At 25.4% G+C, this 16,571-nt stretch overlaps 2 protein-coding genes across 2 annotated transcripts in view; both read right to left on the bottom strand.

The window, feature by feature from the left end:
* The window catches only part of LOC117176336 (forkhead box protein P2), a 78,243-nt gene extending 69,223 nt beyond the window's left edge, over positions 1 to 9,020 (bottom strand). Inside the window, exon 1 of the mRNA XM_033366576.1 lies at positions 7,640 to 9,020. The gene's annotated coding sequence lies outside the window, so the exon portion shown is untranslated. The remainder of the gene's footprint in view (positions 1 to 7,639) is intronic.
* Positions 9,021 to 10,765: 1,745 nt separating this feature from the next.
* LOC117176060 (aminoacylase-1-like) overlaps positions 10,766 to 16,571 on the bottom strand; it is a 38,370-nt gene continuing 32,564 nt past the window's right edge. The window contains exons 4-5 of the mRNA XM_033366064.1: positions 15,602 to 15,892; positions 10,766 to 11,042 (exon numbers count right to left, since the gene is read on the bottom strand). Coding sequence (XP_033221955.1) covers positions 10,899 to 11,042; positions 15,602 to 15,892 — 435 coding nt within the window. The 3' untranslated portion in view covers positions 10,766 to 10,898. The remainder of the gene's footprint in view (positions 11,043 to 15,601; positions 15,893 to 16,571) is intronic.

Raw genomic sequence — 16,571 nt, 5'->3', positions numbered from 1 at the left:
AGCTACAAACTTATTTCTAAAAAAAAAAAAAAAAAAAACGTATTTTCAAGAAAACAGTTCAATTTTGAACCAAATAGAATATTTAACCAAAAAATGAATTTTTACCAGAGTAGTTGAAATTCCTACCAGATAATTGAAACTTTTATCAAAAACAGAATAATTTTCAAGCAGAAAATTAATTTTTAACCAAAAGATTTTGCAATCAAGAATGAAAAATTGTTTAAAACAAATTGTAGAGTTAAGAAAGCGAATTTTCCACAAAGTAATTAAATTTTCAAGAAAAAAAAAACGTTTAGCCAAAAAGGATAAAATTTTTACCAAAAATTTAGCTGAATTAAAAAAAAATTACATTTTCAACTAAATAGTTGAATTTTCAACCAAGATGCATTCTGAACCAAGAAAAATTAATTTTCTACCAAAAAAGACGACTAAAAAGATATATGAACACTCAACAAATAGTTTAAATTACAACTAAAAAATATACATTTTCAACCAAATTGATAAATAACAACAAAATTAATTTTTAAAGCAATTCAATTTTCAAAGAAATGACGGAATTTTTAATGAAAAATGACAAATTATCTACAAAAGAATTCAATTTGTAATCAAGAAATAAATTCTGAACTAAAAATGTAATAGCAGATTTTTCAATTGACAATAAGTAATTTTCAATAAAAAAGGATGACTTCTTGATCAAAGGATAAATTTTCAATCCATAAGGACGAATTATGAATTAAAAAAAACGAATGTTCAAAACTGTAAAATTTTCCACCAAAAAAAATCAATTGTCAACAAAAGAACAATATTTTCAAACAGATAATACAATTTTTATCCAAAAATACGAAGTCTCGACGAAAAATATAATAATAGCCTTTTAAATTATAAATAATTAACTTTCAAAGAAAATTAGTTGGATTTTATTATTGGGTTATATTAATTCAGTTAAAATTTAAACGGAAAAACGAGAAAAATCGGAAGATTAAAAAAAAAAACAAACAGGGAAAGAAGAGTTCTTTAAAAAGGGATAAAGAGTATGTCTGTGATTCAGAATGATCATATTAAAATTGAATAATTTCAGGCATTTATTTCCAAGTTTTCCGACCTTCATTTCAAAAAGAAAAGACAAGAAAAAGGGGACAAACATTATGCTAATAATCTGAAATCCCACAGACAGAAAATACATAAAAGACAAAACCAATCTGAATTAAAATTTCGCAAGCACAAAATAAAATGTATGCTTGCAGAAATAGATAATTCAAATAATGCCTCCCCTCTCGATTATAAGTTTCCGGACATTAATTTTTAACAAACTAGTTCACCTTTCAACCTAACAGTTGAATTTTCAACAAAAACATATTTTAATTTAAAATAAAAACGGCTAATTAAAAAAAAAGTTGAAACATTAACCACAGCAGATTTATTTTCAACTAAAAATTTGGATTTAAAACAAAAATAAACATATATAAAAATAATATAAATATATAAATAATAAAATATATAAAAATATAAAAAAATAGAGGAAATATATAAAAGACGAAACCAATCTGAATTACAATTTCGAAATTATTCTTGGAAATCGATTAGTCAAATACTGTCTCGTATAAATTATAAGATTCCAGACACACCAATACTTGAAGATAAGGTGAAATCTCAGCTAAAAAAAAAGAAAAAAAGAGAGAGACAAAAGTGCGGTATTGCTTTTGAGCCTTTTGAGTTTGGAGTACATAATAAAAGAACCTTAAATTGCTGGCCATATTACGAGCCTATGTCTGCGATATATTGTCAAAGTCTCGTGAAAGTAGCCAGAATGTGTGCGAGTGGCTTGCTAAAAAGAGAGGCTAATGCATGGGCAACTTCACAACTCACACAAAAAGCCCACTGTTTAAGAAGTGCAAAGGTAAACGTCGTATGCATGTGGTTTTAAAGTAAACGAGGAGGACTGGGTTTATCAACACTCGGAACACATGGTTCAACAGACTCTCATTCATTGTTGCTTTCCTGCTTTGGTCAGAGACAAGAATTATATTTAACCCCCCCCCCTCCCCCCCAATCCTTGATTTCACAGCCAGAAATGTTTTTTTCTCTATTATTTTAAGCAAAAAAGACTATTTTTTAAAAAGAAAGTTGAACTAATAATCTGAAAAATTGAATTTTCAACTAAATAATTTAATTTGCAACCAATGGTTTCAAACAAAAGAGGCCAATTTTCAACAAAAAGGTAATTTTTTGACAGAAGTTTTCCCCGAAACAAATAAGCCATAATTTATTAAAATTCAATTTTTTTTTAAATTAGTAAGAAGCAACATTAATTAACAAAATATAAAAACTATTGCTAACACAATTATTTTTTCGTGGGTTTTAAACTTTTTTTCATAAAACAAGAATGATAATATAGTTTAAATTCTTAAAAGCATAGAAAATTTTTTTTCCAGAGAGCTGATTTTTGCCGCAGATACTACCATAATTACGAATTAAATTAATAGAAACCCATAAGAAAATAAAACTATTTTTGGGAAATTATTAAATTATTTTGTTGCAGATTTAACAATTCGGTTAAAAAATCATTTCTTTTAGTTGAAAATTAAACTGTTTTGCTGAAAATTGTTCATTTGAATAGAAAATTCGGCATTTTGACTTGTACATTCGACAATTTGGTAGAAACTTTTTTACTTTCATTATAAACAAATATTTTTTGGTTTAAAAATTGACCTTTCTTTGCTATTGTTCGAAAAATCGTATTTTATGGTACAAAATTAGTCTTACTGATAGAAAATTCTACTACTTGGTTCAATCAATTTCTTAACATTTTATTTCTTTATTTAAAAATATATAATTTTAGTTAAAAATTATTTAGCTAAAAATCAATTTTGTTAGTGTAATTTTAATTATTTCATGCCTGGTTAAAAATTAGTCGTTCTTAGTTTAAAATTAATCTTCAAAATTCAACTGTTTTGTGAAATTCATATTTTTTTGTCCTTTTGGATCGAAAATACAACTTTTTTTTGCAGAAAAATTAAAATATTTGGTTAAAAATGATATTTTTTGACAGAACATTTTTATCGAACTACTTTGATAAAAGTTGAATTACTTAGTTCATTTTTTTTTAGTCGAAGACCCATCATTTTAGTTCAAAATTCATCTCTTTAAATTGAAAATTCAACTGTCTTTTTGTAGAAAATTCCTAATTTTTGCTTTAAAGGAGTCTTTTTTGGTTAAAAATTGAATCACTTAAAAATTATTATTTTTTTTTGTCCAGATTCATCAGCTTAGTTGAAAATGCACCTCCGGTAAAAAATTTGATTTTATAGAAAATATTTTTTCTTTACTGAAAAATTCATCTTTCAATTATGTTATTAAAAATTCAGTTTTTGTTTTGTTTAAATATTCAACTGTTTGGTTAAAAGTACCTACAAATTTAATTATTTCATTTAAGATTCATCATACAAGTTAAAAGTTCTTGTTTTTTTTTGTTGTTGAAAATTCATCTACTTTAATAAAAATAAGCATTCTTGTTAAAAAAAATTTATGTGTTCCGGTAAAAAATCAACTATTTTGCATAAAATTAGTTTTTTTATTTGCTTAAAAATTCAACAATTTGGTGTAAATTTTTATTATTTCTTGGCTGAAAATTATTTTTTCGTTACAAAATAAACACCACAATTTTAATAGTTTTATGAACTTTTGGGAGAAACTTCAAATAGTTTGTTGAAAATTCACCTCTTTTGACAGAAATTAAATTTTTTGGAAGTAAAAATACAATTTTCTGCTTGTATATACATTAATTTTAACTAATGAAACCACTTTGTTACAAAATTCGCTCTTTCTGGCATAAAATTAATATTTTTAGTTAAAAATTCATCGATCTTATCATAAAGCTGCAATATTTTTATTTATAATGTTAGAAATTGAAAAAAAAGTTTCAAATTGACTTTAATCTAGCACCCGCATTCATTTTATTTAATGGAATCAATTCCCCTATTTTTAGAGCGTTTTTGACTGAGAATGCTGTTATCGATAAGTTGAAAAAATTATTAGGCTTCTTAAAGTTTTCAAGCGTGGAAAACATCGAGAATAAATTATTTAAAGAAGACCATTAAACTGAAAAATGCAGTAATTGCAGGCACTATGATTTCAGGTGATTTGCAAAGTTGATAACAGGTTAAAGCAATAGCCTAGCTCTAGGCAAGTCGACAGTTTAGCCTATCATAATGAGGCAAACTATAGTAAACGGACAGCAGAGAGAGAATTTCCGGCAGGGCAATTGGGAACGAGAATTTCTCCTTTTTCCAAAGGTGTGGATTTTCGTAGGCGTAGATTTAGTCACATAATGCTTTTGCTCAATCATTGAATCAAATTAAAAATTAAAAATCGCGGAGCCAAATCCTTCAGCATTATTTCTTTCCTTTCCAAACTAAACAAATCTAATTCTTACTTCAATTTTCTAAGCTTCCAATTCTCCAAATTTTCAACCAAAAACGATTTATTTTTAAAAGAAAAGTTAAAGTTTCAACAAAATAGTTGGAATTTTAAAATATTTACATTCTCGACTATAAAAGACGTTTTTTTAGCCACGAAGATTAATTTTCTAACAAAAGGCACGTTTTTAACTAAATACATTAAGTTTTAACTAAAAAAGATTAGTTTTTAGCGAAAAATGGAAGTTACATTTTCAGTTCATGTTGAATTTTTCACGACAAAAAAAAAAGATAAATTTTCAACCAAAAACGACGGAGTTTCAACTAAAAAGGATAAGTTTTCAACAAAAAATGGAATAGTTAAATTATTTTAAACGATCGAATTAAAAAAAAAAAAAAACAATTAAACTTCGGCCAAAAACATTTTCAACCAAATAATTTAATTCTGTAGAAGAAAGTTGAATTTTTAACCCGATAAATTGAATTTTCTACAATTAATTTCATTTTCAATCACGACAGAATTATTTTAAACAACAAAAAATATAACTTTAAAAAAAATATCGAAAACAGAAGCCAAAATTATGAATTTTTTATTCGAAAATAGGAATCTTAAAAAAATATTAATTTTCAATAAAAAAAGATGAATTTTAATTTTTAACAAAATCGTTTAATTTATAAACAAATAGTTGAATTTTAAACTAAGAAGATTAATTTTCTACTAAAAACTATGGGTTTTTAAGTAACTAGTTAAATTTACAATTAAAACCAGGCACATTTTCATTTTAAAAAAATTAATTTTTAACACACGAAATTAAAAAAAAACATTATTTATCAAAGTAAATATTTGAACTTTTAACTAATTAGTAGATGAATTCCACATATAGATAGTTGAAAAGGGAAATTTTTAACGAAACAGGTTATTTTTAATAAAAAAGGTTGCATTTTTAGTCAAAAAAAAAAAAAAAAAAATCTGCCATTTTTCCATTAAAAATACGAATTTGTAACCACATCGTTTTATTTAAAGCTAAAAAAATCATCAATTTATCCACCAACACATGTTTCAAATTTAAATAAAACGCAGTTTAATTCAACGAAAAAAGACAAATTTCTAACAAAACAATTGGATCTTCAACAAAATAGATTAATACTTAACAAAAACAAATCATTTTTCAATTAGCATTTTTAACAAACAAACAAATTAAATTTCGGCGAAGAAGATAATTGTTCTATAAAAAATACGATTTTTCACCCAAATATATTCATTTTCAACTAAAAAGATTAATTTTGAACCAAAATCTAAATCATAAACCACAACAGATGATTTTTTATCAAATAGTTTCACTTTTAGAACAAAAAAATGAAATTTCAGCCAACAAGATCATTTGTCTACTGTAAAGATCAATTTTCAAAAAAAAATGTAATAGTTAAATTGTCACTTAAAAAAATAATTTTCTAAAAAATAGTTAAATTTTAGGGAATTCAATAAAAACGTCGAAATTTCATCAAAATAATCGAGTCCTACACCAAAACAGATTCAACTTTCTACTAAAAAGTTTCATTTCTAACCCAAAAAGATGAAATCTCTACAAAGTGATGATTTTTTAAACCAGAAAAAAAAGAAATCTTTATTATTTTATATTGACTCAGTACAAATTTTTTCGAAAACAAGAGAAAAGCGGAATTCTTTAAAAAAAAAAAAAAAAAAAAGCGAAAAAGTGGGAAATAGCGCTTAATCCGAACCTAACTTCTCACTAAAAATATCCAATCTCGGGTTAGTAACCTCTAATCTAAATAAATTTCTTTCCTGGTTATTATCGCGCGATGTTTAGGCTGGTCATTCAAGTGCCCTTGAACATTAACACGACACAGAACTAGCCTTCATCTCAGAAGGAAATACAATCGTTGAACCAAACGACCGCGGACCGGAAGCGGTTTCTCGGCTATTTTCAAAAGATCGTCAACCCCAATGAAAATAAAAAGAAGGGCCCTGTGAGTGCAAAATTGAGAATTCAGCCCGTCAAGTAATAATCCAGAAACACGAAAGAGGAGAGCCAAAAGAGAAGGCCATCGGGGTACATTTCGGTTAGGGTATTTCCTGCGGTGGGCATATGGTGAGGGGTAGAGTTGCCAGAAGGTTCCCACGGTCAAAACTTTTCCCGGCCACGGCTCTTGGCTCGCCAGGAAGGCAGAGCTAGCTAGCTAACTCTCTTACCTCCTCTCATTTTCCTACGAAAATCACCGGCTGATTTGCAAATTCATTCAACTCGACAAACCCCGAGTCATTAAAGTTTACTGTTAGGATCGACGAACACAAATCCATTCTTCCAATTTTCACTAAACTTGAACTTGGACGAGACACGATGAAGATTTAGTTACTGCGAGGCGTGTTACGACTTTCAAAGTTCGAAAAAATACATTCTCGAATAAAATATATATAAAAAAAAATGTATCAGACTTGTTGAAACTAGCAAACGGAAACTGTCAGTAGACGATAAATACTGAAGGTGCGGCTGTCATCGAATATTATGTCTGTTATCAGAACGGAATACCGACTTGTAAATATTATCAAACGTGAATCAAGTAACACGATATCGCGAATAAACAACGGGTAAAGGAAGGGGCAATCGTACTGCAATGATCTAACCCGTTATGAAACAAAAAAACACACGTTATAACCTCAAAAAAAAAAAAAAGAGTACAATTTAGAAATAAACTATTGAAACAAAAAACCGGAAGTGGATTATAAAAAAAACGTGCGGAAGACATTTTTTCAGACATGGTTCCATTCCCGCCGAAAATGTGCACATCGCGAAATAAACATGTTTTTCCCGTTGTCATGACAACATCAAAAAATGAAAATTCTCGAGAAAAACAATAACCAACTTTCCACCGACAATTTCTTTCTCGCCTAAAAGTACCGGCTCACCGGTAAAATGGACAAGCAAGAGGCGGGATTTCGATCGATGTCAACGTGACGTTCGCACGACGGAGACAGAAACACAACAATAACACTTCCCCGATTATCCGACGAAAACAATTTTCCGAAAACTGATATCGGCACAATGTATTTCTTCTCGGAAAAAGAAAAAAAAAAACCCACACACACACACATGCACAAGAAGTCCAGGTCCCGCTCATTCTCGGCGGATCGTGATTACTTTGCCGCCGGTTTCACGATAATAATACGACTATTATCCAACAATAAAATGTAATGTCCAACCTACCGTGTCTTCGACGAGCCTTAGAGTACGTCGTCCTCGAGTCCAGATTACACTTTCACACATATATTTCGAGGAAATTTAGGCGATTTTCGGCAGCAACCATTCATAAACGGACACCGACACAAGGGCCCCTTTTCGGAACTGAGACGAACGACTCGTTGAACAAAGACCACGCACGATTTTCAAATCCCGTCGCTACGATTGGCTCCGCCAAGTCACGTGACATTTCCAACCAAGACGAAAATTGACACTTCCTGATGCACCAGAATTATATTTCACCGATGGAAAATTAATTTTGAGGTTAAATTAATTTTAAAAACACTTCGCGAGGTAATCCACATGACTGGTGTAAATCGATGCAAATATTTCGCGGCCGTCAACAACCGACACTCCCCGTGGGAAAATGGCCGATTCCAAACAGAACACGAGAGTCACACTATTTTACGAGAAATCGATTTTCTTTTGTTTTTCCATTCGGCTGATAAATCGAGATGGATTTTTTCCAATTTTTCCCGATTGTTTTGACGTGCAAGTGCTCTCGCGTTTACGAGATTAGTGACACGTTTTATTGGGGAAGGACGGACGAGTCCATTATTTGGAGAGGGGAGGCCGCCATTTTGAATAATTTTCAACGATAATGGCGGGAATGTACACACACTTTCGGACACACACTTTTATCGCGGGAAACGAAATTCGCGGAATTTCCCGAGTTGAATCAAGAAATTCTTCTCTTTTTTTTTCTTTTAAACTCTCAGTAGAAATTATATTCTCAACAATTTTTTTTTTTTTTTTTTTATAACAATCTCATGTATTTTTGGTAAATATTGATAATTTATTAAATGCAGATGGTGATGTCGATTTTTCATTTTTGCTGGATGTTAACTTTCCTGGATGATGTGATGATTTTCCTCATTTTGGGTTCATCAAATTCTTCTTTAACACACTTTATAAAATATATTTGGCTTTGAAACAGTCTTAAAATTCTTATTTGTGTAATAAACATGTAAAATATTAACAAGTCTATAAACAATTCATAGCAAAAATATTGGAGCTATCGAGGTTTTTTTTTTTTTTTTTTGTAAAATTCCAAAGAGATATTCTAGAATTTTTCTTTTTAAAATATTCCTTGCAGGTTTGGATGAATTTGATCCTTTTTTTTTTATTTCTATATTTTTCTATCTTTTTTCTAGAAGTCAGTTTTTTTTTTAATTTTCATTGTTTATTCTTAGATTAGGAGATTTAAAAATGTTTTCCTAGTTGTGTCCTGGATTTTTTCTTGGAAGTTGAAAAAATCATTCCTGAATTTCGGAATTTTTCTTTTTTTTTAATTTGAAAAATATCCTTCCTGAATTTCTGAATTTTTCTTCTTGAAGATTAAAAAATTCTTCTCGAATTGCTGAATTTTTCTTCTTAAAAATTGAAAAAATTCCTCCTGAATTCCTGAATTTTTCTTCTTGAAATTTGAATTTTTTTTCCAAAATTCCTGATTTTTTTGGTTTGAAAACTGAAAAGATCCTTCCTGAATTTCTAAATTTTCCTTCTGGAAAATTGAAAAAATCCTTCCTGAATTTCTGAATTTTTCTTCTTGAAGATTAAAATAATTCTTCCCAAATTGCTGAATTTTTCTTCTTAAAAACTGAAAAAATTCTTCCAGAATTCCTGAATTTTTATTCTTAAAAATTGAAAAAATTCCTCCTGAATTCCTGAATTTTTCTTCTTGAAATTTGAATTTCTTTTCCAAAATTCCTGATTTTTTTGGTAAGAAAACTGAAAAAATCCTTCCTGAATTCCGGAATTTTTCTTCTTGAAGATTAAAATTTTTTTCCCAAATTGCTGAATTTTTCTTCTTAAAAATTGAAAAAATTCTTCCAGAATTCCTGAATTTTTCTTCTTAAAAATTAAGAAAATCCTTCCTGAATTCCTGGGGTTTTCTTCTTGAAGATTAAAAAAATTCTTCCCGAATTGCTGAATTTTTATTCTTAAAAATTGAAAACAAATTCTTCCTGAATTCCTGAATTTTTCTTCTTGAAAATTGAAAAAATTCTTCCTGAATTGCTAAATTTTTCTTTTTCAAAATTGAAAAATTTCCTCCTGGATTCCTGAATTTTTCTTCTTGAAATTTGATTTTTTTTTTTGAAAACTGAAAAATCCCTCCTGAATTTCTGAATTTTTCGTCTTGAAAATCGAAAAAATCCTTCCTGAATTGCTGAATTTTTCTTATTAAAAATTGAAAAAATTACTCCTGAATTCCTGAATTTTTCTTGAAATTTGAACTTTTTTTCCAGAATTCCTGAATTTTTCTTCTTGAAAATTGAGAAAATCCTTCCTAAATTCCTGGGTTTTTCTTCTTAAAAATTAATAAAATCCTTTCTGAATTGCTGAAATTTTCTTCTTAAAAATTGAAAAAATTCCTCCTGAATTCCTGAATTTTTCTTCTTGAAATTTGAATCTTTTTTCCAGAACTCCTGAATTTTTTTTCTTTTAAAACTGAATAAATCCATCCTGAATTTCTAAATTTTCCTCCTGGAAAATTGAAAAAATCCTTCCTGAATTCCTGAACTTTTCTTTTTTTAATTTGATAAAATTCTCCTTGAATTTCTGAATTTTCGTCTCAAATTTTTAAAAAATCCGTACTGAATTGCTGAATTTTTCATTTAAAAAAACTGAAAAAAATTCCTCCTGAATTCCTGAATTTTTCTTCTTGAAATTTGATTTTTTTTAAACTGAAAAAATCTCTCCTGAATTCCTGATTTTTTCTTTTTTTCAATTGAAAAAATTCTTCCTGAATTCTTCTTTTTAAAAATTGAAAAAATTCTTCCTGAATTTCTTTTTTTGAAAATTGAGAAAAACTGAATTCTTCTTTCTCCTGAATTTTTCTTTCTTTAAATTAAAAAAAAATTGTTCGTAAATTGCTGAAATCCTTTTTTTTTTTTGTAAAAATTCTTCCGGAATTTTTCTTCTTAGAAATTGAAAAAATCCTTCCTGAATTCTTTTTAAAACTTGAAAACAATCCTTCCTGAATGCTTCTTTTTATAAATTGAAAAAATTCTTCCTCAATTTTTCTTTGAAAAAATCTTTCTTGAATTGCGGAATAATAATTTTTTTTAAACGGCAAAAAAATTATTCGTGAAATCCTGAATTTTTCTTCTTACAAATTGAAAAAATCCTTCCTGAATTCCTGATTTTTTTTTTCTTCAAAGTTAAAAAAATCCTTGGACGATTTTCCACTTGATCCTAATTTTCATTCTTGATGATATTGCACTTATACATTCGCCACGGCAGGAATAAGTTTCTCGTAAATTTCGATTCCACGTAAAAAGACGTCCTTATTTAAGAATTCGTCGGTATCATGAAGAAGAACTGGGGTATTGATAATCGGTGAAAACCCAATAGCAGGAATTCCAGCCTGAAATTAGAAAGAAAAAAATTATTTTAGCAGAAAAATTGATCAAAAATCGAATTCACAAGTCTAAATTACCAATTTTGGATTCCAACAATAATTTTTATACTTAAAAACTTCGAATCAGGACTAATATTTATAATATTTCTACCAAAAATTTAATTTTCTGGAAATAATTAGTATAAAATGTATTTTTGGAAAACTTTTTTCATCTAAAATTGATTATATATATATTTTTTAAAATGAAATATTAATGAAGAAAAATTGGAGAAACTCAGAAATAATATAATAATATAATCCAAATAGAGAATTAAGTAGTTCAAATCATAAATTTTGAATTCCATAAACAATTAAAATCTTTTTAAAAATTCTTAAAATATAGAATGAAAAATTAATGCTTAGAAAACTTTCTTTGTCTGAAATTGATTTAATATGACTTCAAAATTAAATTTGATCGAAGAAAAGTTTCAAGATTTAATTTAGGAAAATTCAGCAATTAAAATTATAAATGTTTACTTTCATAAACAATTCAGATCTTTTTTAAGATTTTTCAAAAATTAAATATAAAATTAATGCTTGGAAGTCTTTTTTCATCTGAAATTAATTTAATACGACTTAAAATTTTTTAATAATTAAAGAAACATTCAAGATTTAATTTAGGAAAATTTAAGAAAACTCAGCAACTAAAATTACAAATTTAATAAACAATTCAACATTCTTAAAATGCCAAATAAAAAATAATGCTTGGAAATATTTTTTCATCTGACATTAATTTAAATGACTTTAAAATAAAAAAATAATTAAAGAAAAGTATAAGATTTAATTTAGGAAAATTTAGGAAAACTCAGCAGTTAAAATTTTGTAATTTTAAATTTCATAAACAATTCAGATCCTTTTTTAACATTCTTCAAAAATGCGATACAAACTTAAAGCTTTGAACCCTTTTTTCATCTGAAATTGATTTAATACGACATAAAATTTTTAAATAACGAAAGAAAATTTTAAGATTTAATTAAGGAAAATTTAAGAAAACTGAGCAACTAAAGTTACAAATTAAATAAACAATTCAACATTCGTAAAATATCGAATAAAAAATTAATATTTGGAAATCTGTTTTCGTCTGAAATTAATTTAATATGACTTTAAGATTAAAAATAGTTCAAGAAAAATTTTAGCCTTAATTAAGGAAAATTTAGGAAAACTCAGAAATTAAAATTACAAATTTAATAAACAATTCAGATCCTTTTCAACCTTCATAAAATATTTGAAAAATGAATGCTTGGAATCTTTTTTATCTGCAATTAATTCAATATGATTTAAAATAAAAAATAATTGAAGAAAATTTTTAGCTTTAATTACGGAAAATTTGAGGAAAACTCAGAAATGAAAATTGCAAATTTAATAAACAATTCAGATCCTTTTCAACATTCATGAAATATTTCAAACATGAATGTTTGGAAACCTTTTTTCATCTAAAATTAATTTAATATGACTTGAAATTAAAAATAATTTAAGAAAAATTTAAGATTTAATCTAGAAAAACTCAGCAATTAAAATTTAATTTTGAAATTCATAAACAATTCAGATTCTTTTCAATAGAGTTTCTTAAACAACTAAATAAAAAAAAAAAGGAATGCTTGGAAATCTTTTTCATCTGAAATTAATTTAATATGACTTAAAAATTAAATCTAATTTTGTTTTAAATTAAGATTTAATTTAGGGAAATTTAGAAAAACTGAGCAATTAAAATTACAAATTTTTAATTTCATAAGCCAAATACTAAATAAAAAATTAATGCTTGGAAATCTTTTTTTATTCTTTCTTTTTTCATCAACATTTCTAAAACATTAAAAAAATTAATGCTTAAAATTTTTTTTGCATTTGAAACTGACTTAATATGACTTAAAAATTAAATATAATTTACTAAAAATTAAAAATTGAACATAGGAAAATTTTGGAAAACTCTGCAATTAAAATTAAAATTTTTGAGTTTCACAAATAATTCAGATCCTTTTTAACATTCTTCAAATATTTAGTAAAATATTATTAAAATATTAAATAAAAAATTAATGCTTTTAAACCTTTTTCATTTGAAATTGATTTAATATGACTTAAAATTAATAATTAAAGAAAATTTTAACTATAATTAAGGAAAATTTAGGAAAAGCTCAGAAATTAAAAGTACTAGTTTAATAAACAATTCAGATCGTTTTCAACATTCTTCAAATATTAAATAAAAAAATTAATTTTTGGAAATTTGTTTTCATCTGAAATTAACTTAATATGACTTAAAATAAAAAATAGTTCCAAAATTTAGGAAAACTCGGAAATTAATTTGACAAATTTAATAAACAATTCAGATCCTTTTCCACATCCTTAAAATATTAAATAAAAAATAAATGCTTTAAACCGTTTTTTATCTGAAATTAATTTAATATGACTTAATATTAAAAATAATTCGAGAAAAATGTAAGATTTAATTTTAGAAAATTTAGGAAAATTCAGAAATTAAAATGTCTTAAATTTGAATTTCATAAATAATTCAAATCCTTTTTAACAGAGTTTCTTAAAAAAATTTCATAAACAATTCAGATCCTTTTCAACATTCTTCAAATATTTAAAAAAATAATAATGCTTCAAAATCTTTGTTCATTCTAAAATTTATTTAGTATAATTTAAAAATTTAATATAATTTGAGAAAAATTTAGGATAGATCTTAAATTTCACAAACATAATTATAATAAAAAATGCAAATCTGATTTGCAAAGAAAATTTGGAAAATATAATGATAAAATGGAAAATTATAAGAAGAATTTTTAAATATTTGAGAAAATAATAAGAAACAGAAAAAATTACACAAAATTATAAATTTTGAATGCTTTAGTAAATAATAAAAAATAAAAATCTTAAATGATCTTGAATTCCATAAAAATAATTATAATAAAAAATGCAAATCCTTCTCAAAATCTGATTTTCAATTAAATGGAAAATTATAAGACGAATTTTTAAATATTTTAGTAAATAATAAAAACTATTACTTCACACTACAAACTTTAAAATCCTTAAAAAAATTTAAATCTTTTCAAAATTTAGGTTAAGAAAAAATTACAAAATTTGAATTCCATAAACGGCTGAATTTTAAAGAAAAATTTATTTCAATTCAAAGGAAAATTAGAAGACGGATTTTTAAATGTCTTAGGAAATAAAAATAATTATGTATTTTAATGAAAATTAATCTTTTTTGTTTAAAATTCAAACATTCCAGTTAAAGATTTTTTAATTAATTTTTTTGGTTGAAAATTAATTTTTTAACTGAAAATTTAACTATTCAATTTTCGGTTGAAAATGTTTTTTTTTTCTTTTTTTTTTTTAGTTAAAAATTTATGTATTTTATTGAAAATTCCTTTTTTTTTGCAGAAAGTAATCTTCTAGTTTGAAAATTAATCTTTTTTCTTTAAAATTTAATTATTCCAATTAAACATTCATAATTTGAATATTTAAGTATTCGAATTAAATATTCATTATTTTAGATGAAAATTCTTATTATTTTTTTTTTTTTTTTGAAATTCAACTATCTTTATTTAAATTCCATAAACGGCTGAATTTTATAGAAAAATTTATTTAAATTCAAAGGAAAATTACAAGAAGGATTTTTAAATGTCTTAGGAAATAATCAAATCTAGAAATTATGACTCAAAACTATAAATCTTGAATTTCATAAATAATTTACATTTTTCGAACGCCTGTGTTTAAAAAAAATTTGTTTCAATTAAATGGAAAATTATAAGATAAAAATAATTTTTTTAAGGGAATAATAGAAAATAAAAAAGCATTACACTAATAAATTTTGAATTCCAACAACAATTCAGATCCATTACAACGGCTGAGTTTCAAAAAAAATATTAGTTTTAATTGAATGGAAAATTATAAGATGAATTTTTAAATAATTTAGAAAATAATAAAAAATATTAATAGTTACTCAAAACTATAAATCTTTAATTCTATAAACAATTAAGATTCTTTTTAACGTCTGAATTGCAAGGAAATATTTTTTTTAGTTATATGGAAAATTATGAGATTATTTTTTAAATATTTAAGGACATGATAGAAAATAAAAAAGCATTAGTCAAATAAAATACGGATTTAAAAATATTCTAGACATTTTGTTAAATTTTAATCAAATGGAAAATTTTAAGATGAACTTTAAAATCTTTTAGGAAATAAAAGGCGGATTTTTTCAAATGTTTTAGGAACTAATAAAAATATGAATTACTCAAAACCTTTTTTACTCTAAAATTGATTAGACATTCAAAATAAATTTAAAAGTGATACCTAAATATGTTGATTCAATTTTTAAAAGTAAAAATTATTCAAAAAAGCGGATTAATTTAATTTTCTCAGATATATTTTTCTATATTAAAAATGATAAGTTAATTTTTTTTCATTTCTAAATAAACTGGAAAGTAAAAATTCTTTCTAAATTAAAAAAAGAGATTAAATACTAAATATTGAATTTAAACAGTTTTTTTTTTTTTTATTAATGAACGAAAAATAAAAGAACTTACAGCCCGAACGTAACGACTGTCCGTTCCACCGGTGAAAATTCCTTTTTCCAAATTCATTCCATTTTCATCGCAAGCCTGCTTGAAAGCAACCCAAAATGGATTTGTATTATCAAGTTTTGTATTTTCCACACAAGGATTTTTCTCTGGAAAGGAACAAGTAATTCCTTCGCCCGATTCTCGGATCCATTCTTGTATCATTTTTTCAAAATCCTCGTGATTGACGTCGGTCGCAATACGAATATCGAAATTGGCATTTAATTCTTTGGGTATCACATTTCGTTGAACACCTCCCTGAAATTTAAAATTTAAACAATCAGATATTTATATAACAATTTTCAGGGTGGCCGTTTTAGTCGACGAAATAAATTCCCGGTTCGCAAAAATTTTTCACGGTCAAGGAAGTAAAAAAATGGAACATTAAAGCTAAAAAATTTGCCAATTGTGGTAATAAAAACTGAGCTTTAAATGAAAGAACTCAAAGTGGAACTGTTCAATTTTGAACTTTTTAAATTGAAATTTAAAAGTTTTTAATTGAAAAATTTTGTATTTAAATGCTCAATAATTTAAGCGTATAAAATTGAAGGTACTAACATTTTTCAATATAAAAAAATATAAATCCACGTTATTATTTTCAATGCTCTAAATTAAAAAATCAATCAATGAACTTTAAAAATTTCAAAATTATATAATTTTATGGAATTTTAAGCTTGAAACATCAAATATTGAAAAATTAAAAAAAAATTTTAACTGAAACACTTCTCAGATTAAAAATTAAATTATTTTATTTTTAAATAGTTTAAACATCCTTGGAAAGCTTCAAAATTTTATTTCAAAATCTTGAGAAATCTAGAAGTTGTTTTAAATTTTTAATTATTTTGGAAATTTTTTCAGAACTTCTAAATATCTGTCAAAATTAATTGCATTTTTTCTACAATTTTCAGAAAATCCTGCAAATTTTAGAATATTTACA

This window comes from Belonocnema kinseyi, chromosome 7, assembly GCF_010883055.1.
Source record: "Belonocnema kinseyi isolate 2016_QV_RU_SX_M_011 chromosome 7, B_treatae_v1, whole genome shotgun sequence".
Lineage (NCBI taxonomy): Eukaryota > Metazoa > Arthropoda > Insecta > Hymenoptera > Cynipidae > Belonocnema > Belonocnema kinseyi.
The sequence above is the reverse complement of the archived record's forward strand: the minus strand, read 5'-3'. Positions and strand labels throughout refer to the sequence as shown.